Below are 24158 nucleotides of genomic sequence, written 5' to 3'. Positions count from 1 at the left end.
AAAGGCTTAAAGTGGAACTTCCCCTTTTGGGTTGAGCTCAGATTTAAAGAATTGAGCCCTGTCATTTTAAAGCCATTGTTTCTAATTTTTAGGGACTCTTTAATGACTGGCATAGTACCACTGGATTGGTGTAGTGCCAATGTGGTGCCTATATCTAAAAAGGGATCAAAGTCTTTACCAAGTAACTACAGAGGTAAGCAAGACTTTGGACAAAGGGTTGGCTGTGGATAGCGTATACTTGGATTTTTCAGAGACATTTTTAACACAGTTTCCCACATACAGTTTACCCTCATACCTTCCACCCACTTCCAGGTGCAGCATTTTTACATGAAATGCAGTCAGTAATCACTGTTCTCACTAAATACACAGCCATCGCTTTTTATTTTTCTACTTTAACTTCCATCCTACATAGATCATTAATTTGGCAGAGTGTGCTGAGTGAACAGATAACAGCCTATGTGGATAGAGCTGTAGTGCTGAAAACAGGAGAATTGTGTTCTGCATTCTGCAAAGTTCACATACACTATACAATCCGATTGTACAATCTCCTTTAGATCTACCATCAACTATGTAGTGCAAGGGCCTGCCTAATTGGATACAGAGTGATTGGGTAGATAGGTGGATCCTCCTATTCCATAGTTCTGGAAAATCTAAAAGGAAATTGTACAGAGATTGTACAATCAAAACATCCCCAGTTTTCCCATTAGTTCTAATTAATGTCATATGTTTCAATTACTGTTGATTTTATTGGGTTTTTACCTCAACAGCACTTTCATTTTCACTAGTGCTGTGATTACTGCACTATCCATTTTGGAAGGAAGCCGTTTGTTTACAGTTTAAAAAGTGCATATACATTGTAAAATACTGCACAAGTTGTTTTGTGGACTAAATTATGTTTCGAAAAATAAATTATTTTTGGGTTGCGACTTAATGACCAAGGACAAATGTGGGTCCTGAGGGTCCACAGGTAGAGAACCACTGGTATAGTGTATGTGAACTTTACAGAACCCAGAACACAATTCTCTGGTTTTCAATAAGACAGCTCTATCCACATACATGTTCAGTCAGCACACTATGCCAAATGAATGATCTATGCAAGATGAAAGTTAAGATAGAAAAATAAAAAACAAATCAATCTCTCTGTATTTAGTGAGAACAGTGATCTCTGATTGATTGCTTTTCATTTAATATTTGAGCACCTGGAAGTGGATGGAAGGTAGAAGGGTAGATGATGCTGGGTGGGCAGGTCAATTCCTTCCTCTGTCATGACCTAAAGTTGCTGCAGAAAATAAGGCAGAAGTAATGGAAAAGCATTTTTGTATAGCCATCTGGACACTGACATAAAGGTGGGTAGAAAAAAATGGAAAGCTTTTGAATTTCTGCAAAAGAAGTACATTAATGTGATATTGGTACATAGGAGAGCTGGAATTTAGGGAAAACAAAAAGGTGAACTTATCCTTTAATGTTGATTATTATTATTATACAGGATTTAAATAGTGCCAACAGTTTCCTCAGCGCTGTACATTACAATGGGAGACAGTACACGAGACAGTACAGTAACAATACGATTCAATACACGAGGGGTTCGAGGGCCCTGTTCCTTGGAGCTTGATAAATGTAAAGTTATGCAGACTCCAGTGAGGGAGATACCATTTTGCCCCTGCACAAATCATTAGTTAGACCTCAACTGGAATATGCAATTCGGTTTTTGGCACCAATTCACAAAAAGAACATTGGGGAACTGGAGAAAGTGCAGAGAAGCGCAACCAAACTGATAAGAGGCCCAAAGGAGCTCAGCTATGAGGAAAGATTAGAGGAACTGAATTTATTCTCTCTTGAGAAGAGGAGATTAAGGGGGATATGATCAACATGTATAAATACATCAGTGGTTCATACAGTGAACTCGGTGTAGAACTATTCACCCTGAGGTCATCACAGAGGAAAAAAGGGCACTCTTTACATCTGGAGGAAAAGAAATTTAATCTCCAGACACGGAAAGGTTTCTTAGTAGGAGCTGTGAAAATGTGGAATAGACTCCCTCAAGATTTGATTCTGGACAGCTCAGTAGATTGCTTTAAAAAAAGGCCTGGATAATTTTTTTTTTTCCCTTTTATGGTTGAACTAGATGGACTTGTGACATAGTTACATAAGTAGTCTGGCTGAAAAAAGACACAACAATACTCACATTCCCTGTCCTTCTCAACGAGAGATGTAGGTGGTGCGATAGCTGCGCCTCCCACCGCTGTAAAAAAAAAAAAAAAAAAAAAAAATGAATAATAAATTAAAAGCAAATAATGTATTACATTCACAAATATACATTCTATTTTATATGTATTTTAAGGGCATAAAGTAACAAAAAGGTACAAAATTTTAAGCTGGATGCAAGAAAATCAGGTACAGATTTTGTATGTACAAAAGTGTTCAATCCTACCAAATGCAGAAGGGACTGTGAGGAAAAGGGGACAGGAAAAAAAAACCTATTATTGTATTTACTATTATATACTGCAAAATGTAGGAAACCCCAGAAATGCAGTATGACTGTTCTATTTTTATTCTATAAAAATGTTTTTCTTAAATGATTCATTAATATGTATGCATTCATTTGAGTTCACAAATCATTTTTCTTTTTGGGCACACTTGCCCTTGAGAAGTTGGCCCAGAGTTAGCCATCAGCTCATGTCATCTCTTAGTAATACGGATAACGTAAGATTGATGTCTGTGCTCAATTCAACACGCGGACATTAAATCTCTTAAATCCCAACCGGGGGGTGGTTGTGGTGGTGTTAAGGGTTGGGTTAAGTACGTACTACTTTCTCTTATGATAAGTAATAACTAATCTTTTCCTTTTACAATTCTGAGGACAATCTCTACTGATATTCTATTATGCACAATTTATAAACCAAACAACAAATTTCAGAAATGGGGTTATATATATATATAAAAAAAAAAAAAATTGTATTTGAGAAACAATCATATATGTTACAAAAATCAGTCAAAAATGCTTTATTTTTTTAACTCTGTCACAAAGCCAAATTCATGTCAAATGTTTCAGCTTGAAACATATTAACCACTAGCCTACAGTGCATTTATACCCCCTTCCTGCCCAGGCCAATTTCCAGCTTTCAGCGCTGTTGCACTTTGAATGACAATTGCGCAGTCATGCAACATTGTACCCATATGAAATTTTTATCATTTTTTTTTTACAGATAGAGCTTTATTTTGGTGGTATTTAATCACCTCTGGGTTTTTTATTTTTTCTTAAACCAAAAAACACTGAAAATTTTAAAAAACAAAAAGTTTTTTCTTAGTTTTTATTATAAAATTTTGTAAATAAGTGATTTTTCTCCTTCACTGATGTGCGCTAATGAGGCTGCACTGATGGTCACTGATAGACACTGATGAAGAGGCACTGGTAGGTGGCACTGATGGGCACTGACAGGCATCACTGATGGGCACTGAAAGGCAGCACTCATATATGGCACTGATAGGCAGCACTGACGGGCACTGATAGTCGGCACTGACAGGTGGCACTGAAAGGCAGCTCAGATGTGCACTGATATGTGGCACTGGCAGGTGGCACTGGCAGGTGGCACTGGCAGGTGGCATGGATGAGCACTGATGGACACTGACAGGTGGCGCTGCTGGGGCTACACTGATCATCAGCGCACACTGATTATCAGTGCTCTGATGATCTGTGTACATGTCCCCTCCGAGAAATACTGATTAGCGGCTGTACTGTCCTCACGAGTTGTCAGCGTGACAGCTTGTGAGGAGAGAAATGCCGATAACCGGCATTTCCCTGTTTACATGTGATCAGCTGTGATTGGACACAGCTGATCACATGACCAAGCAGACATCTTTGGCTCTTTCCGTGGATTGGTGAGCCGCGCATGCACGGTGAGAATGGGAGGACGTCATATGACGTCCTCTCAGAACGAGAGAACCACCTTGCGTCTGTCATATTAACTATATGGCGGGCGGGAGGCGGTTAATTTCCTGACCCTCAGATCACAGAACAGTACCAGAGCAGCATGTTCAGTCACAGTGCATCTGAACGGTTGAGCGACACTGCCTCACAGGGAGCATGTGGCCCTAGGAGTCAATGAACAGCTGCTTTCACTGTGGTGTGCCTGCCATCCTATCACAGTCCCAGTATAAGTCGCCATTACAATATAGTGTCTATAGCGGTGTAAATTCCATTATATATGCCATAGTTTGTAGACGCTATAAATTTTGCACAAACTGATTAATATACACTTATTGGAATATTTGTTTTACCAAAGACATGTAGCAGAATACATTTTGGCCTAAATCAATAAGAGATTCTTTTGATGAATATGTATTATAACAGAAAGTAGAAAATATAGTTTTTTCTTTCAAAATGTCCAGGTCTTTTTTCATTTATATAATAAAAAAAAAAACACAACAAAAAAAACAAAAAACAGAGGTGATCAAATACCTTCAAAAAACAAAGCTCTATTTGTGTGAAAAAGTATATATTTTTTTGGTACAGTGTTGCATAACTGCAAAATTGGCAGTTAAAGTAGCACAGAGCTGAATAGCAAAAAATTGCCCTGGTCATGGTGGGGGTAAAACCTTCTGGAGATCAAGTTTAATAATAAGGACAAAATTAATATTTCTGGACTATAAAGACTCGAACAAAAAGATACAAACTGAAGCATTATTAGACAAATGTACGATCCATAAGCAGGCCAAAATCTGCACTTAATTGCTTAATCAGCTTAATTGCTGATTGGTTGAAATACAAGAATTACCAAATAGAACAATCTGACTATTTAAAGGACAAGTTCACCTTTGAGAACAAGCTAACATGTTCCACTGCCTTCTTCACCCACCCCTTCCCCCATGGACAGCAGTACAGGGAGAAGTTCCCTGTACTAGCTGTCACACGTCGTAGTTCATTCGTTCACAGAACTCTGTGAATGAATAACGCAAAGTACCAATATTCTTTGCAGATGACAGCTTGTAATTCTCAATGAACTTCCATGGCGCTGTGTAGCGCCATGGTAGTTCACTGATTCTTCCGGTCAGGGTATCCGTTTGCCTGTACGGGATGTAGGGGAAAGCAGATATACTGATAGGTTTGCAGGAGACCTGCATGGCATCAGCGATCTGCTGATCATTATCATGATGCAATGCTTTACAGGTTCCTGCAACAAAAAAAAATAAAAGTCAAAATTTTTTACCTGCGAAAAAAATGTGCATTTATTTGTTGTCAAAAGGTGAACTTATCCTTTAACTTGGAATAATGAAAAGGGCAGGAAAAAGGAAAAAAAAAAACAGAAAAGGCCTAGAATGACTGCAAGTGTGCTCAAAGTCATCATCAAAATATCTATGCCAGTAATGTTATTTATTTGATAAGAATTATTTCGCACATAACAGTAAGTCCCTGGGAGCATGTTCGCAAGTCCAACAAAGATCAACGCTTGCAGGCTGTGAACACTGAGCAGTGTGTTCTGGTGGGGGTATCCCCCCTGTCTGAACACTAAGCAGGGGAGATTGTTGTGCCAACATTGCTTGTGTTAGTACTTTTGTTCAGCTTGCTGGGTTAACCACTTGAGCCCCAGAGGATTTACCCCCGTTAATGACCAGGCCTTTTTTTGCTGTTTGGCGCTGCACTAATTCAAATGATAATTGCACGGTCATGCAATGCTGTACCCAAACGAAATTTACGTCCTTTTTTTCACACAAATAGAGCTTTCTTTTGGTGGTATTTTATCACCTGTACGCTTTTTATTTTTTGCGCTATAAACAAAAAAACCACGAAAATTTTGAAAAAAAAAACCAATATTTTCTACTTTCAGCTATAAAAAATATAACGTAAACTCAAAGTTAGTCATAAATTTAAGCCAAAATGTATTCTGCTACATGTTTTTGGTAAAAAAAATCCCGTGCATTAGCGGGCAAACTGGCGCTATCTAGGAGGGGCGCTAACACTATCGGAAGTCACCAGTGACACTAATACAGTGATCAGTAAAAATCTGTTCACTGTAATCAATGACACTGGTGACAGGGCAGTGAAGGGGTTAACTGGGGGGGGGGGGGGGGGCGATCAAGGGGTTAAATGGGATTTCTGGTGCACTAGCGGGCAAACTGGCGCTATCTGGGAGGGGCGCTAACACTATCGGAAGTCGCCAGCGACACTGATATAGTGATCAGTAAAAATCTGTTCACTGATCAATGACACTGGTGACAGGGCAGTGAAGGGGTCAACTCAGGGGGGGCGATCAAGGGGTTAGACAGGATTATTGGTGTACTGGCGGGCAATCTGGCGCTATCAGGGAGGGGCGCTAACACTATCGGAAGTCACCAGCGACACTGATACAGTGATCAGTAAAAATCGGTTCACTGATCAGTGACACTGGTGACAGGGCAGTGAAGGGGTTAACTGGGGGGGGGGGGATTAAGGGGTTAAATGGGATTACTGGTGTACTGGCGGGCTATCTGGGAGGGGCGCTATCTGGGAGGGGCGCTAACACTATCGGAAGTCGCCAGCGACACTGATACAGTGATCAGTAAAAATTGGTTCACTGATTAGAGATGAGCGAATTATTCAAAAATTCGATTCGGCTGATTCGCCGAATTTGAGGAAGAAATTTGATTCGATGCGAATTTATTCGCTGCGAATTTAACTTATAAAAAGGGTTTCTAGGCTTCAGAGAGCCTTTATATTAGTGCAGAACACTGTACCTTTAATTTAAATGCCCTTGGAGATGAGGAAGGAGAAGGAGAAGGATGAGAAGAAGGAGAAGGATGAGAAGAAGGAGAAGGAGGAGAAGGATGAGAAGGAGAAGGAGAAGGATGAGAAGGAGAAGGAGAAGGATGAGAAGAAGGAGAAGGAGAAGGATGAGAAGAAGGAGAAGGAGAAGGATGAGAAGAAGGAGAAGGAGAAGGATGAGAAGAAGGAGAAGGAGAAGGATGAGAAGAAGGAGAAGGAGAAGGATGAGAAGAAGGAGAAGGAGAAGGATGAGAAGAAGGAGAAGGATGAGAAGAAGGAGAAGGATGAGAAGAAGGAGAAGGAGAAGGATGAGAAGAAGGAGAAGGATGAGAAGAAGGAGAAGGATGAGAAGAAGGAGAAGGAGAAGGATGAGAAGAAGAAGAAGAAGGATAAGGATGAGAAGAAGAAGAAGAAGGATAAGGATGAGAAGAAGAAGAAGAAGGAGAAGGATGAGAAGAAGAAGAAGAAGGAGAAGGATGAGAAGAAGAAGAAGAAGAAGAAGGATGAGAAGAAGAAGAAGAAGAAGAAGGATGAGAAGAAGAAGAAGAAGAAGAAGAAGAAGAAGAAGGATGAGAAGAAGAAGAAGAAGGATGAGAAGAAGAAGAAGAAGAAGGATGAGAAGAAGAAGAAGAAGAAGGATGAGAAGAAGAAGAAGGATGAGAAGTAGAAGGATGAGAAGAAGGAGAAGGATGAGAAGAAGGAGAAGGATGAGAAGAAGAAGAAGGATGAGAAGAAGAAGAAGGATGAGAAGAAGAAGAAGAAGGATGAGAAGAAGAAGAAGAAGGATGAGAAGAAGAAGGATGAGAAGAAGGAGAAGGATGAGAAGAAGGAGAAGGATGAGAAGAAGGAGAAGGATGAGAAGAAGGAGAAGGATGAGAAGAAGGAGAAGGATGAGAAGAAGGAGAAGGATGAGAAGAAGGAGAAGGATGAGAAGAAGAAGAAGGATGAGAAGGAGAATTCCAAGCCGGCAAAAAGTGTATCTGCAGAGCTCCGCTATTTCTTAGCGGAGCTCTGCAGATACACTTAGCGGAGCTCTGCAGATACACTTTTTGCCGGCTTGGAATTCTTCTTATTTTCATCCTACTTCTTCTTCTTCATCCTCATCCTCAGAAGAAGAGGATGAGGATGAAGAAGAAGAAGAAGTAGGATGAAAATAAGAAGAATTCCAAGCCAGCAAAAAGTGTATCTGCAGAGCTCCTCTATTTCTGACAGATACACTTTTTGCCGGCTTGGAATTCTTCTTATTTTCATCCTACTTCTTCTTCTTCTTCATCCTCATCCTCTTCTTCTGAGGATGAGGATGAGGAAGAAGAAGAAGTAGGATGAAAATAAGAAGAATTCCAAGCCGGCAAAAAGTGTATCTGCAGAGCTCCGCTAAGTGTATCTGCAGAGCTCCGCTATTTCTGACAGTTCTCTGACATTCACATTCACAGCGGTTGAAACATTGTATCTATTTGTTTCCATTTATGGAAACAAATAGATACAATGTTTCAACCGCTGTAAATGTGAATGTCAGAGAACTGTCAGAAATAGCGGAGCTCTGCAGATACACTTTTTGCCGGCTTGGAATTCTTCTTATTTTCATCCTACTTCTTCTTCTTCTTCATCCTCAGAAGAAGAAGGAAAAGAAGAAGAAGAAGAATGAAAAGAACAAGAATGAAAAGAAGAAGAAGAATGAAAAGAAGAATGAGAAGAATGAAAAGATTCTTCTTCTTTTCATTCTTCTTCTCCTCATTCTTCTTTTCATTCTTCTCATTCTTCTTCTTCTCTTCATTCTTCTTTTCATTCTTCTTTTCTTTCTTCTCAATGAAAAGAAGAATGAGAAGAATGAAAAGAAGAATGAGAAGAATGAAAAGAAGAATGAGAAGAATGAAAAGAAGAATGAGAAGAATGAAAAGAAGAATGAGAAGAATGAAAAGAAGAAGAAGAAGAATGAAAAGAAGAATGAAAAGAAAAAGAAGAATGAAAAGAAGAATGAGAAGAATGAAAAGATTCTTCTTCTTTTCATTCTTCTTCTCCTCATTCTTCTTTTCATTCTTCTCATTCTTCTTCTTCTCTTCATTCTTCTTTTCATTCTTCTTTTCTTTCTTCTCAATGAAAAGAAGAATGAGAAGAATGAAAAGAAGAATGAGAAGAATGAAAAGAAGAATGAGAAGAATGAAAAGAAGAATGAGAAGAATGAAAAGAAGAATGAGAAGAATGAAAAGAAGAAGAAGAAGAATGAAAAGAAGAATGAAAAGAAAAAGAAGAATGAAAAGAAGAATGAGAAGAATGAAAAGAAGAAGAAGAAGAATGAAAAGAAGAATGAAAAGAAAAAGAAGAATGAAAAGAAGAATGAAAAGAAAAAGAAGAATGAAAAGAAGAATGAAAAGAAGAAGAATGAAAAGAAGAAGAATGAAAAGAAGTAGAAGAATGAAAAGAAGAAGGAAAAGAAGAAGAAGAATGAAAAGAAGAAAGAAAAGAAGAATGAGAAGAAGAATGAGAAGAATGAAAAGATTCTTCTTCTTCTTTTCATTCTTCTTTTCATTCTTCTTTTCATTAAGAAGAATAAGAATGAAAAGAAGAATGAAAAGAAGAAGAAGAAGAAGAATGAAAAGAAGAAGAAGAAGAAGAAGAATGAAAAGAAGAAGAAGAAGAAGAATGAAAAGAAGAAGAAGAATGAAAAGAAGAAGAAGAATGAAAAGAAGAAGAAGAAGAAGAATGAAAAGAAGAAGAAGAAGAATGAAAAGAAGAAGAAGAATGAAAAGAAGAAGAAGAATGAAAAGAATGAAAAGAAGAATGAGAAGAATGAAAAGAAGAATGAGAAGAATGAAAAGATTCTTCTTCTTCTTCTTTTCATTCTTCTTTTCATGAAGAAGAAAAGAAGAATGAGAAGAATGAAAAGAAGAAGAATGAAAAGAAGAATGAAAAGAAGAATGAGAAGAAGAATGAGAAGAAGAATGAGAAGAAGAATGAGAAGAAGAATGAGAAGAAGAATGAGAAGAATGAAAAGATTCTTCTTCTTTTCATTCTTCTCATTCTTCTTTTCATTAAGAAGAATGAGAAGAATGAAAAGAAGAATGAAAAGAAGAAGAAGAAGAAGAATGAAAAGAAGAAGAAGAAGAAGAAGAATGAAAAGAAGAAGAAGAAGAAGAAGAATGAAAAGAAGAAGAAGAAGAAGAAGAATGAAAAGAAGAAGAAGAAGAAGAATGAAAAGAAGAATGAAAAGAAGAATGAAAAGAAAAAGAATGAAAAGAAAAATGAGAAGAATGAAAAGATTCTTCTTCTTTTCATTCTTCTCATTCTTCTTTTCATGAAGAAGAAAAGAAGAATGAGAAGAATGAAAAGAAGAAGAATGAAAAGAAGAATGAAAAGAAGAATGAGAAGAATGAAAAGAAGAATGAAAAGAAGAAGTATTCCAGTACAGCAAAAAGTGTATCTGCAGAGAGCTCCGCTATTTCTGACAGTTCTCTGACAGTTCCTTCACATTTACAGCGGTTGAAACATTGTATCTGTTTCCGCATAAAAACATCTGTATCCTAAATGGAAACAAATAGATACAATGTTTCAACCGCTGTACATGTGAAGGAACTGTCAGAGAACGGTCAGAAATAGCGGAGCTCTCTGCAGGGACACTTTTGCCGGCTGATCGGGAAAAATCCGATTCGCGCACCCGAAGTATGCTAATATTCGGATTCGCCGCGAATCGAATTTTTCCTGAAATTCGAAACGAATTCCACTTCGCCTGGTTCGATTCGCTCATCTCTATCACTGATCAGTGACACTGGTGACAGGGCAGTGAAGGGGTTAACTGGGGGGGGGGGGGCGATCAAGGGGTTAAACAAGATTACTGGTGTACTGGCGGGCAAACTGGCGCAATCTGGGAGGGGCGCTAACACTATCGAAAGTCGCCAGCGACACTGATCAGTAAAAATTGGTTCACTGATCAGTGACACGGCAGTGAAGGGGTTAACTGGGGGGGGGGGCGATCAAGGGGTTAAACAGGATTACTGGTGTACTGGCGGGCAATCTGGCGCTATCTGGGAGGGGCGCTAACTCTATCGGAAGTCGCCAGCGACACTGATCAGTAAAAATCGCTTCACTGATCAGTGACACTGGTGACAGGGCAGTGAAGGGGTTAACTGGGGGGGGGGCGATCAGGGGGTTAAATGTGTCCTAGAGTGTTCTAACTGTAGTGTAGTGCTTGTGTACTCACTTTTTGGATGTCTTCTTCTCTGTCTGGAACGGAATGTGTCCAGGCAGAGAAGAATGACATCATATCCTGCCCTGTGTATTTGTCAACACAGGACAGGATAGGACAGGGACCGATCATGTGATTTCAGCCAGAAATCACTGGCTGAAATCTAATGATTGATCCCTCCTGGATCAAATCGTGTCACCCGCGGGTCGGCGGGAGCGCGCGCCCCCTGCCGGCGAAAGTGTCGGGAGCGCGGAACCCGTTTTAAAACGTGGTTTTGCACTCCACTGCCGCCCTGCACATGTATATACACGGTGGCAGGGCGGCAAGTGGTTAAACAAAAAACCAATGTGTGTACAGGACATGTACACATCTTTAAAAGTTAGCAATCTGAACATTCATATATAGGGGACCTACTGTAGTTTATTTAGAAAACCAAAACAATGATTAATGAATATGTGCAAACTAGGAAACACATTGCACACATCCATTTCATCTAAGGCAGAATATAGACAAGGGGCTTTATACACAGTTTAGGTATGTGTGTGTGTGAGCAAATTTACATGCCAAAAGGTGTTTAATTCTGTTTAACCACCACTGAGTGGTTTAAGAGGATAAAACTATAGCAAAATTTTCCTGTATGTTAATTACCTATAGTGATGGGATAAATTATACAAATTCATTTTTAATTCTGCCTTAATGCAATTTTGTCCTTAAAAGAGAAGGTCACCTTTTAGACAAAAATAATAACATACACATTTTTTTTTCGCAGGTAAAAAAGTGTGCATTTATTATTTTTGTCTATAGGAGTCTGGAAAGCATTGCACCAGCAATCAGTAGCTTGCTGGTGCCAAGCAGGTCTCCTGCAGATTGGTCGTACATCTCGTATGGCAAGCAGATAATGTGATAGGAAGCTTCAATGAACTACCACGGCGCTCCACAGCGCCTCTAAGGCTGTCGGGATTCGCAGTTCACTCATTCACAGAAGTGCGTGAATGAATGAATGACGCGGCCGTGTGGGCGGAGACCTGCACGGTCTCAAAGTTTTCAAATTTGACAGATAGCACCGCAAGAACGCCCAGTACTATCTTTCAGAGGGAGGGGGGTGGCAGCTATTGAAACATGTTACATGTTCCACCCTAAAAATGGGTGGAACATGTAACTTGTTTCCAAAAGGTAAACTTATCCTTTCATTTTACTTTTACTTTTTACTTCCAAATTCCTTTTCTGTTTGATTTACAAGATTCACTCAGCCCAAAAAGAAAAAACACAAAACAGGACCCTGGTCTAATGTTTTATTTTTTTTGTAAGGCTCGGTTCGCATCTAGGAGTTTTGTATCACGGACAAAATCACTGCAATTCTGCCCACAATCCCAAAATGCTCTGCATAACAAATCGCACCATGCTTGTTTAGATGCCATTCATTTTCAATGGCACCTAAATGCAGGTGCGATTGCGGCGAGACACATCTCGCTGCATTCACAGCACAATTGCACCTGCATTTAGATGCCATTGAAAATGAATGGCACCTGAACATGTGTGGTGCTATGGTCAGTGTTAATGAGCAATTTGGGATCACGGGCAGAATTGCGACAATTTTGTCCACGATACTAAAGTCTAGATGTGAACGGAGCCTGACAGTTAAAGCACTACACTTTGCTCAAGGATCCAGTCTGTAAATGGTAGCGAGGGAGCAGCACCACACTTTGAGGTTTTTCTTTGCTCTCTCTCCCCCGTTCAGCAAACACTAATTGGCTTACAGAGTCCTGAATATCCCTGTGCAGGGGAATACAGAGATGACATTAAAGCATATTCAACTAATACATACATAACAGTACATTTAAGGATTTTTAATGTGTACTTACCTGGATTCAAAATGGGCATTTTATATCTGCCTAAAAGTTCTGCGTCTAAGTTGTACTTTTACCCAAACTGAAAAATGTAATATATTACAATCATTAGATGTGGTGGCTACATTAGTTTTCTTTTTCAGGTTTTTTCCTTGTTTTCACCTGGTGATCTGACTAGTAACACACCTCCTGTATTAGAGTGCCCCCCATGCTGGATAAAGGAACACAGGGGCACCTGTGGAAAGCAGCATTATCAGGGGGAAAGGAAGTGTTAGATATGGTAGCAGATTTAGATACGCTAACAAATTGAAGCCAAACTCCAGTTCACACTGCAGTTACAGAAACATTTTTTTGGGGGGGATAAAGATTTTACATGAATAAAGACGGACCATTGTAAGCATCCCTGTCAGTAGTAAATGGTTTGGTAAATGCTACATTTGCAAGAGAGTTTGTTCTGTTGAAAAACAGACTTACTGGCTGAATTACCAGATGAAAATAATGAAAACAAAGCTTAAAATAAAACTAATGCAGCCACCACATCTAAGAATTAGTAAACTGCAATATAAAACATTTGCATTTGGGTTTAATACTGCTTTAAATCAGGGAGAAGTGACATCAAACAGATTTATATGAGTTACTGCACATCCATTAATAGCAAAGGTATACCAATGAACAGCAAATTACATGAGTAAGCAACACATGTGTATGAAATGAAAATAGAATGTTTAAACCTTTTCATACTATGTTGGAACAATGGTTAAAAATAACTTACGCCTCTTACGCCTTTCTCTTTCATACTCTTCATCCTCATCAGATTCAGGGTCAGGTCTACGAGAAAATCCGCTAGCTTCATGACGATCCTTACGCCTCCTTAATAATAGCAGCACAGTATGTGAATACAGAACACAAATATGAGCATACACACGTGTGTGGATGCAATGTATAACATGCTTTAACCACATCCATGTGTAATACAACAACAAAACACATTATATGAAGTGTTCAGAGTATTTCCAAAGGGTGATGTTAATATTTAAAATGGCTGTAAAGGCTCAAGGTTTTTTACATTTATGCGTTCTACGCATGAAGGTAAAAAACCTTCAGTGTGCAGCAGCGCTCCAAATACTTACCTAGGCCCCACTGGGATCCAGCGAGAGCCTCGGCTCTCCAGGGTCTTTCCCTCCGCACTGGCTCCCGCTGCTGTCAATCACATCCAGTGAGCCAATGAGGAAAAAGAGGGGGTGGGACCATGGCTGTGTGTGAGAATGGATATGCTATTTGGTGCCCCCGTAGCAAGCTGTTTGCTCTGGGGGCACTAGGCAGGAGGGCCAGGAGCGGGACCTGAGAAGAGGAGGATCAGGGCTGCTCTTAGTGTTTTTTGGAGCACAATTGTGCATTATTGCAGCTTTTGTCAGGTGTTTTTCAACTAAAAGGTATGGAGTCTTACTGAAAAAGAGGCACAAAGCTGCTGTTTAAGCAGAAAATGTGTGCCAAAATGCTTGAAAATGGACATATCACGCTTTTCACGCATTTTCATTGAAGTCTATGGGGACAAAGGCTAAATTCAGCCTAAAAATTAGCTCATGCACATTGTGTGACAGGTGTTTTGCTACAAGCAACAGGGCTATTGAAAACCATAAGTTTTTGCTTGTTGAGCTTCAAGCTACAAAATGCTCAAGTGTGAATGGGGCCTTAAAGTCATAAAAGACACCAGAGACCTAAAATAGTTACTGGGGATGTAAAAACTGCTATTGTTGTGTCCTGTTGTGGCCTTAATGAGAAGAACAGGCAGTATCAGCAGTACTCATCCTCTCCCCAAAACCATCAGGCTACATGAAAAGATACCATAGGATGCCAGAATAGTGGCTGCTGAAGCCAAGTTATTTCAGGCATCCGATACCTTTTAGGAATTAATGAGACCATCACTTCTTAAAAGGTAAATGTTAGTCTCTTACTTGCACACCCCAAAACCACCTATACTTACAGTCCCTGCTAATCTCTGTTCAATAGTTTAACCCTGAATTAGCGCAGTCTCTGATTTTAATGCAGTTTACACAGGGTTAATGACAATGTCATCTTAGTTAAAAGTGTTCTGATCTGGTGACTGGCTTCTCATTACTAGGCACTGTATCCTAGTCACATGCTTCTCCATACCTGTAAGCATCAAGGTATTGATGGTTCTCATAGGCAAAGTGAGCAGTGTAGATTTATTCATACAGCTTTAAATACATACCTTAAAAACAACATAAAACAATGGAGAATGACTTTATCCATATTTAGTAGGTTGTCGATAGCGTGTAAGCTGAGCACTTATACCAGCAGGAAATAAATGACCTTGCTGCTCAATCAGCTGGCTTAATCATGCACAAGCAAACTGCACATGCAAAGATTACTGGTATTAAAATGAATCCCTCTCTTCAGCAAGCGGCTTAGATGATATTTTTTTTCTACTATAACCAATCTGAGTTGTGTAATCCAGCAGCTTCTGTTATTAGACATTTTATAGTATATGCTGGAGAAAGCAAGTCACTTTTCTACAATAAAAAAATTATATAATAATTATTGACCTTTTTCAGATTTGTTCATTATTACGGTTTTATTTTTATAGCACCAACATATTCTGTACTACTTGGCAAAAGGCTACTCTCCAAACAGTAAAATATAAAACACAAGTACAAATAAGTATATTGCTTGCTGGAGTATTTATTGTTATAGGAAAAAGGTCAATATACAAAAAAATATATATAAAATCTTTAGAATACCTCACCCCGTAAAGCCAAAGGGTAATAAGAGTTTATTTAAGCACCCCATAGCTTAACCAGGACATGTCATACAATTTTCTAGTGTATGCAGCAACTGCGTACCTCAGAAGCACTCAACACTAGAAGAAAATAAAGAATTAAACATCACGCCTTCAATATGAACCTTCTTCTGTTATGTCATTGTGTATTCCTAATAAAGTAAGTGCCATCCAGTGAACTGCTAGCATTAGCTTACAGGCCCAATGGATTCCATTGCACGAAGGCAAGGTGTGCATTGCCTTGTAAATGTGGAACCTGACACTGATGTTTGGTGCCATTTTACTCAGTACAGTAAAACAAGCCCTACTTCAGAATAATGAACCCTAAAAGAAGAAGGCAAAAAGACCTCCCCATTTTCTGCCTGAGCTGCATTCAGCGTACCAGAGTCATGCAGGGCTCAGGCATTGTTTTTTACAGGGGTCGCAAACTTTCCAATGGGAGTAGAAAATTATCTTGGTGTTAGTGGGAATAAACAATGCCTCATCATTGGCGTCAGTGGTAGGAATAGTGCCCCATCATTGGTGTCATTAGGAGGAATTCTTCCCCGTCACTGGTGACAGTGGGAGGGCATATGCTCAATTGTTGGTGTCAATGGGAGGAATTGTGCCCCCTCATTGGTGCCATTGGAAGGACATATACCCAATTGTTGGTGTCAATAAGAAGACACATGCCCAATTGTTGGTGTAATTAGCAGGAATTGTGCCCATCATTGGTGTAAGTGGGAGGACATATGCCCAATTGTTGGTGTCATTGGAATTGTGTATCCTCATTGGTAGGACATATGCCCAATTGTTGCTATCAATAGGAGGACGCATGCCCAATTGTTGATGTCAGCGGATGGAACAGTGCCCCAAGGGCTGGACAGAAGCAAAGGGCCACAGTTTGGAGACCACTGGTTTAGTACAGTATAAATATAAAAGGCGCTTACTTTTCTCGCTCTTCAATTTCTTTTTGCCTTTCTATTTCTCTTTGCCGCTGTCTCTCCTCCCGCTGCCGTTTGACCACTTTTTCAAATTCATTAGGGTACATAGGGTCATACTCATCTGCCAATGGAACCAATACATCCCCAGTAGAGAATCCACTTGGAACAGGCTCCTACAAAAACAAACATGTATACATGCAAGCAAAATTACCTGATAATTATAGAAACAAACAATATACACATACCTTTTGAAAACTGCTTTTAAAACTGCAAATCTGTACAAAGTGGAGTGTGCCATACACTCACCTATTAGACACATTAGATTATGTATGCAGAAAGCAGTTAGTAAAATAGGTGGAGACTTGGGGAAAAATAAATATTCTTTGCTTCTACTGGAGCTGTGGATGATATCCCGTGGGAAGAAATGTGTTGATTAGAGCTTTGCAAACTTACATCACATGCTGTTGGTTCTTTCAGCGTGACAGTGTTTTATGCAAGGTATGATCTGTGGACTTATTTTATTGTAATGAGAGGATTTTTAAAATAAAATACTGCACTATGAGAGTATTCCTCTGTTATAGGAACACTATTACAGTGGTCTACAAACTGCAGCCCGGGGGCCGAATGTGGCCCTTTGCTTGTCTTCATCCAGCCCTTGGGGCACTATTTTATCCACTGACACCAACAATGGGGCATCATTTCTGTTGCTGACACCAACAGTGGGTCAGTATTCCTTCCACGGACACCACTGAAAGGGCACAATTCCTCCCATTGACACTAACAACGGGGCATAACTCCTTCCAGTGATACCAACGATGGGCTAATATACCTCCCACTGACACAACATAAACAGGGAGGCAATATTCCTCCTACTGACACCAAAGAAAGGGCACAATTCACCCACTGACACCAATGATGGGGCACTACTCTGCCCACTGACACCAACAATGGGGCACTAGTCCTCCCACTGAGAACGATGGGGCACTAGTTCTCCTACTGACAAAGATAGGGCATTGTTTACACCCTCTGGATGCCAGGCCATTTTCTATTCCCACTGACCCTAGTCTGGCCCCCCCTAAATTCTCAAGGACAGTAAACTGGCCCTTAGTTTAGAAAGTTTGGAGACCCCTGCTGTATTGAATAGATTATGTTCTGGATGTGGCAGATCGATTGTACTTGCAACTTCCTGAGATTACCTACTGCAATGCCTCTAAAAATGCAGTGAGGCCTTGGATTTCTGAGAGTGTACATCTTGATTCCTGGTGAAGGTGGTGATCTGTCACTGAAACTGAATTGTAGGTTTTGGTCAAAATTGGATTGCATATATTACTAGCATACTTTGACCTCCTTTAATTGTTTGAGGTCTACACATCTGGTGAGTGGTGGCACTGATACTATGTAAAAGAAATACAATCTTTCAAAGATTAGATTTGTGAAAAAGGTCTCACTCCTAGCGCAGTAACCTTGCTATACATCAAATGGGTATTTTTGCCAACTCTTTGTAAATCCTTTAAAAAGTTCATCACTTTTAACTTGGCACTTCAAAGTTTCTTCCAGATGTCATAACAGCAATCACATTTTTTTCTTAATAACAGTTCCAAAATAACAGCAATAATGGTACCTTTAGTCCAGCGGCCACATGGGGTGGAGTATCAACAATCTGTCGGTCATCGGCACTGGCTCTTTTAAGGTCAATAACAGGTGCCAGTACCGTGCTCTGTTTTGTTCTTTGAGTCTGGGGAAAAAAATAAAAATATAGTGTCTGAATATTTACCCTAATTTTGTTTTGATGGTACAAATATAGGCAGTGCAACTTTTTTTGTAGATTTTTTTTTAAACTTATTTAGTTCTACTTAAATTAAATCAAGAATAGGAATTACTTTCTTACTACATTCAAAGTGACCCTGTCACCAATGGGGCCACTTTTACTCAATGATCATCATGTAAAAAAAAGATGGAATACACTTATGTCCCAATTATAGCAATTATCTGACTGGTCAGATTGGTTGAATACCAAATACCTCACTGCACCCTGTGGTTTCTAAAGTCAGCTCATATGTCCATGTGATAACATGCAAACCAGTAGGGAAAACCAAAGGGTAAAGTGGGGGAGCAGGTATGCTACACACCTGTGTGTAATACCTGCTCTGGCCTCTTTTATAGGGCAATCTTTGAGTAAACAAAGGTTTTTGGGGTTTTGTTTGCTTTAAACGCAAAGTGAAAACACAAGCAGACAGAAAAGCTCAACAAAATACATTTAAACTGACCACAGAAAGTAAAATATCTATAACTTTAAAGAATACTTGTCATTAAATAACAAAGATGCTGCTGTTGCCAAGACTTCTCCAGGGTGTCACCCATCCTCTGGAACTCCCTGCCCCAACCCATCAGATTATCACCTACTCTCCTCTCCTTTAGGCGCACCCTGAAAACCCATCTCTTCAGGGAAGCCTACCCCACCCCCTGCTAACTTGCCGACCTCCTCCACTCTTCCTACCACTCCATCCCCCACAGCTATCTCCTCCTGTGCCACCATCCCCTCCCTCCTAGATTGTAAGCTCGAAAGAGCAGGGCCCTCGATCCCCTCATGTTTTGCATTGTATTGGTATTGTTCTGTCACATGTTCTGTCCCCCTTTGTAATGTACAGCACTGAGCGAACCATTGGTGCTTTATAAATACTGTATAATAATAATAATATCCTTTGGTTGACCCTCTTCAGTGTCAGTACAGCGAGTCTATGCATTTATGCAGATAAGGACTTTCATTTTCTCTGACTTTACTGGTCTGAATTCTTGTTCCAGGTTAGTGACTCAAAGTGAAGAAACCCTTATGTTTGATTTCAAATTCATCTTCTTTATCTATAACCCTAAAGCAGAACAATTCTCACCTCCAATCCCACGATGCGTTGGAGTTCTGTAAAAGTCAGCATTGCCAAATTTGTACAGTGAGCTGCGCCTGAGCGGCTCACTGTACAGGTGTGGACAGGCAGGTAGGTAGCTTTAATACTGAAGAGACAAAGCATGAAAAATCCTGCCTGTCCGCCCATTTTTACTTTTTACCTAAAGTTCCACTTTAAGTAAAAAGACTAATCTGTTGTTTCAAATCTGTACCTTTACATTAGTTTTCGGTCTTTATTTGAGCTACTTCTGCTGTGCACCTCTTTTTAATGCCCTCTATCCAGCGCTGATCCAATAAGGGCACCTATGCGTTTGTGCTCAGAGGTCAGAACTATATATCTGTGTCCTAATGCCACCTAAGGCACGTGCAGCATGGCACTAGAGGACATGTTAGCTCCGTTTCCTGTGCTTTTTGATTGACAGCGGCTCTAGAGCACATTAAACCAGCCCTGCCTTTTTCGCTGCTGACGAGCAGTCTGCTTGCCCATGCATCAGCTGTTATAAACAGTGGAGAGGAGCACATGCATGTTAGCAAAAAACATGACACGCAGTCCCGAAAGCTGGGTTACATGGACCTGGGAGCATGCTCTGCCAGCTGAAAGTTCATACACATGAAAGCAGGAAATGCTGATAGTGCAGCAAACAATGGTCAGTGATATCTTATAACAGAAAGGTAAACATGCATATCATTAGTTATTACAGGTATATAGTGCAGATGATTTACACAGCATTTTACATATTGTACATTCACAACAGTCCCTGTCCTCAAGGGGCTTACAGTCTAAGGTACCCACCTCACATGTATACATACAAATGCTAGGGCCAATTTAGACAAAGAGCCAAATAACCCACCAGTATGTCTTTGGAGTGGAAACTGGAGAACTTGGAGAAAACCTAAGCAAATATGGATAATATGCAAACTTCATGTAGGTATTGTCTTGGTCAGGATTCAAACTGAGGACACCTATGCTGCAAGACAGAAATCCTAACCACTAATATGTTCAATGTACTAACTACATGTAAAAGGTTTGCTGCAGCTAGCCATTGTAAATAACACAAAAATAAATACGGTTTAGCAGCTGAGTACTAAAAGGAGAGAGTGCAAAAGAGGAAGGAAAAGCACTGCAGACAGTTCCTTACCTTTGCTTGTGTTAGAGCTGCCTTTTTGACTTGCAGTTGTGACTGTAAAAGCTTAAAGTTTTTTGACCATCCTTCTGTTTTTGAATCACTAGTCTCAACTCCTAAATCGTCGTATAAAGACATGATTCTGACCTTCAAGCTAGAAAGAAAAAAGAAAAAGAAAAGCTGAGAATAATTATCACAGAACACTAGCTGGGAATGAACAAGGATACATTTCTTAAAGGAGAGACAAAATAAGTAAAATTTAAAAGTGAAGTATGGCCTAAGGGCAGACAGTGTATTGAGAGTCTGCAGGAGCTTAGCATTGCACCCTTGATCTGCTGATTGCAGGTGTAACGCTTTACAGGCTGCAGTGTAAATAAATAAATGCACATTTTTCACCTGCAAAAATATGTGAATTTATAATTTTAAAAGGTGAATTTCTCCTTTAAATACATATCTGAGCCCTCTCTCAATCCAGCACTGTGCTCATCTGCAGCAGTGCTGCTCTTCTCTCCCCTCTCTCACATTAGGCTTGGCAGCAGTGGGAGCCATTGGCTCCTACTGCTGTCAATCAAATCCTGTGAGCAGGGGGTGGGACTGAGATGTGCTGTGTGAGTCTGTGGACACATGCAGCCCAGCTCAGGAGCCGGCCTACACATGTGTTCCCATAGGAAACAGCTTTCTATGGGGAGCACGAGGAAGAAGAGCAGCCAGGAAGCTGAGTTTTAGGATGCTCTGTTATTGTTTTTGCTTTTTTTTTTTAAACTTTTTCTTAGCCTTTACAATCACTTTAAAGTGGTGTTAAAAGTGGGATTTAGAAAAAAAAAAACATGTCATACTTACCTGCTCAGTGCAATGGTTTTGCACAGAACAGCCCAGATCCTCCTTGCATCCCCTGCTGGCACTCTTGGCTCCTCCCCTTGACCAGTGCCCCCAATAGCAAGCTGCTTGCTATGCGGGCACTGGTGCAAACTCGCTCTTGAGCCCGAATCTGTGCATCCATAAGACACGTACAGTCACAGCTCAGCCCCACCTCTCTCTGAACTGGCTCACTGTGATGTGATTGACAGCAGAAGAAGCAAATCGCACCTGCTGCTGTCTCAGCCAATGAGGAAAGGGAGTTTTGGGACGGTCAAGGCTCTCATGCACATCGCTAGATCAAGAGGGGGCTTAGCTAAGTATTGCGGGGGGGGGGGCGGGGTGGCTGTAGGGGGAAGCAGCACACAAGGTTTTTTACCTTTATGCATAGAATGCACGAAGGCAAAAAACCTTCTGTCTTTACAACCACTTTAAGATAAGGTGAACTGTAAATTATTATAGGTAGGTACTTGTATGAACACAATTGTGTATGCTTTAAGTTTATTGCAGTTTATTTTTTATTTGATTTCAAATTCGCTTAGGGTGCTGAAATGTTTTTAGGGAAGCGAAGAATAGTTCATTGGAGGTGGGACAGGCTGATCTGCACGGTGTGTGCCAATAGACAAACACAGTGTGGCTTGGGATCAAGCCCACACAAGTGTCCACATAGCAAGCAGCTTGCTATGGGGGTCACTTGGAGAGGAGGAGGAGCCAAGACAGACAACAGGGGACCCTAGAAGGCGGCTGATCATGACTGTTCTGTGCAAAACCATTACACGGTGCAGGTAAGTATGATGTTTGTTATTTTAGAAAAAAAAAAAATAAAGCTTTATAATCACTCTAAAGACCCTAGTTCAGCAAACATTTTTGTGGCCCTATATATTACCATAGAAGCCACAATGTTCTTTAGTCCTCCAGAGTCATCTTCTCTAGAGTCTAGACCATTCTTTCTCAACCTTTTCAACACAGATGAACCCTTGAAATAACTTTCCAGTCTCAGGGAACCCTGCTATACATTAGTATGATGGTCAGAGGGAAGAATGCTCCTTAAGCTGACCACAGATGGATTAAATCTCGGGTGATTAAGTAGAGACCAGCTGAGATTTGATCTGTCTATGGGCAGGCTGGTTGTACGGAAGTCGATTTATCGCTCCTTATCGGCAGAACACAATAGCACTGCAGGAGGTATTCCCAGTCAGTGTTGATAGGGGAACCCATGGTTGCAGGAAAGAAAATCACATCAGCTATGGATTGCCTTACACTTGTGGACACTGGGAGGAATTACCCCCTTAGGGTCCTTTCACACGGGCGGTCCGTTTTTTTCAGCAGTTCAGTCACGTTTTTTTCCAAGGAAAAACAGATCAGTTCATGTACATTTTTCTACGGTGAAAAACCAGACATACGGAACGCCCATGTGAAATGGGCCTTACAGATAACAAAAAAAAAAAAAAATCTGGTGTCAGTGAGAGGCAGAAACTGCTCATTGCTCAAGGAACCCCTAGCGGCCTCTGGAGGAACCCAATAGATCCACAGAACCCTGAGAAACCCTGGTCTAGAAGCAGGATGCCAGCTGAATGTACATTTACCAAGAGAACTATGCCTACATGAGGGCTCATCAGAAATGTAGGCAACATGATGACCCCACAGCACTTTATACCACAGAACCGAGCAGGGTGACAACACCACATGGATTTCACAGCAGGCCATTCAGGATTGTCACCCTACAGGAGGAGATAGAAGAGTTCATCGGCAGGATGGCAAAGTATTTACAAACCACAACAGAACAGAAAGAGGCAGTATGATCGTGGGTTATGATTCCATTCAGATCTAAATGAACACTCCCAGTGTGTGATCAGGTTAGGTGCAAACACTACAAAGCAGCCAACCAGCATTATGAAAAGCAGGCACACAATAATAATAAGACAACACACACTACTGTGGTTCACTTCCATACAATCAGCAGCCCAGGGAAAACATCACCTGAATGAGTGTTCTAACTTGTAGAAAGGAAAAAAGGCAGTCATCTACTAAACACAGCACCGAGCATGGAGGGCAGGAGACCAGGCTTAGTTATCACATAACAGACAGAGCCCTCCACACTGCAGAGCCATGCAACGTACACTAGGCCGTAAAGCCTGAGGCTCGCCTGGCAGACACAGCCTGTGTTGTATGAAGCAGTACGGAGCACAGTATACCCCCAACACTCACCTACTGTGTACACCAATACTCCATATAACCCCGGAGTACAGAGAGCGGCCTCCACCGTATCAGTTACATTCAATATCCACACAACCGGAGCCACCACAACGAGGCTTGTACCGCAAAGCCCAGAAACACACTACGGCGTGCCAGGATGTGTGGTGAGACGACGTCATAAACAGGCGGAAGTGGAGAATGGCCATGACTAGAACTGGCAAGGATGGAGTATGTCATAGATCAGTTGTAATTTCGCAGTCATTTCGCTTAACTTCTCCCCCTTGCCTTCTCCCACATCTGAATGTCACTTTATATATATATATATATATATATATATATATATATATATATAAAAAATACATAATACATATATATATATATAATGTACATATACACACACACACATATATATATATATTATATATATATATATATATATATATATATATATAAAATACATATATATATATATATGAGCAGGGCCTTCTGTTTCCTCTTGTACCAAATTGTATTGTAACTGTAATGTCTACGTCTACCTTCATTTTGTAAAACGCTGCACAAACTGTTGGCGCTATATAAATCCTGTATAATAATA

The 24158-nt window shown here is 40.3% G+C and overlaps 1 protein-coding gene across 2 annotated transcripts in view; it reads right to left on the bottom strand.

Moving 5' to 3' along the window:
* Positions 1-23721, bottom strand: part of RBM17 (RNA binding motif protein 17) — a 41265-nt gene extending 17544 nt beyond the window's left edge. For both annotated transcript variants that reach the window (XM_089676902.1, XM_089676903.1), the window contains exons 1-6: positions 23576-23721; positions 20528-20666; positions 18111-18224; positions 16496-16662; positions 13539-13636; positions 2186-2242 (exon numbers count right to left, since the gene is read on the bottom strand). In XM_089676902.1, coding sequence (XP_089533028.1) covers positions 2186-2242; positions 13539-13636; positions 16496-16662; positions 18111-18224; positions 20528-20650 — 559 coding nt within the window. In that variant the 5' untranslated portion in view covers positions 20651-20666; positions 23576-23721. The remainder of the gene's footprint in view (positions 1-2185; positions 2243-13538; positions 13637-16495; positions 16663-18110; positions 18225-20527; positions 20667-23575) is intronic.
* Between the last annotated feature and the right edge of the window lie 437 nt (positions 23722-24158).

The sequence above is a fragment of the Staurois parvus genome, unplaced genomic scaffold, assembly GCF_062004578.1.
Source record: "Staurois parvus isolate SC_StPar_1 unplaced genomic scaffold, SC_StPar_1.0 ptg000175l, whole genome shotgun sequence".
NCBI classification, from domain to species: Eukaryota; Metazoa; Chordata; class Amphibia; order Anura; family Ranidae; genus Staurois; species Staurois parvus.
This window is presented reverse-complemented; position numbering and strand designations above follow the sequence as displayed.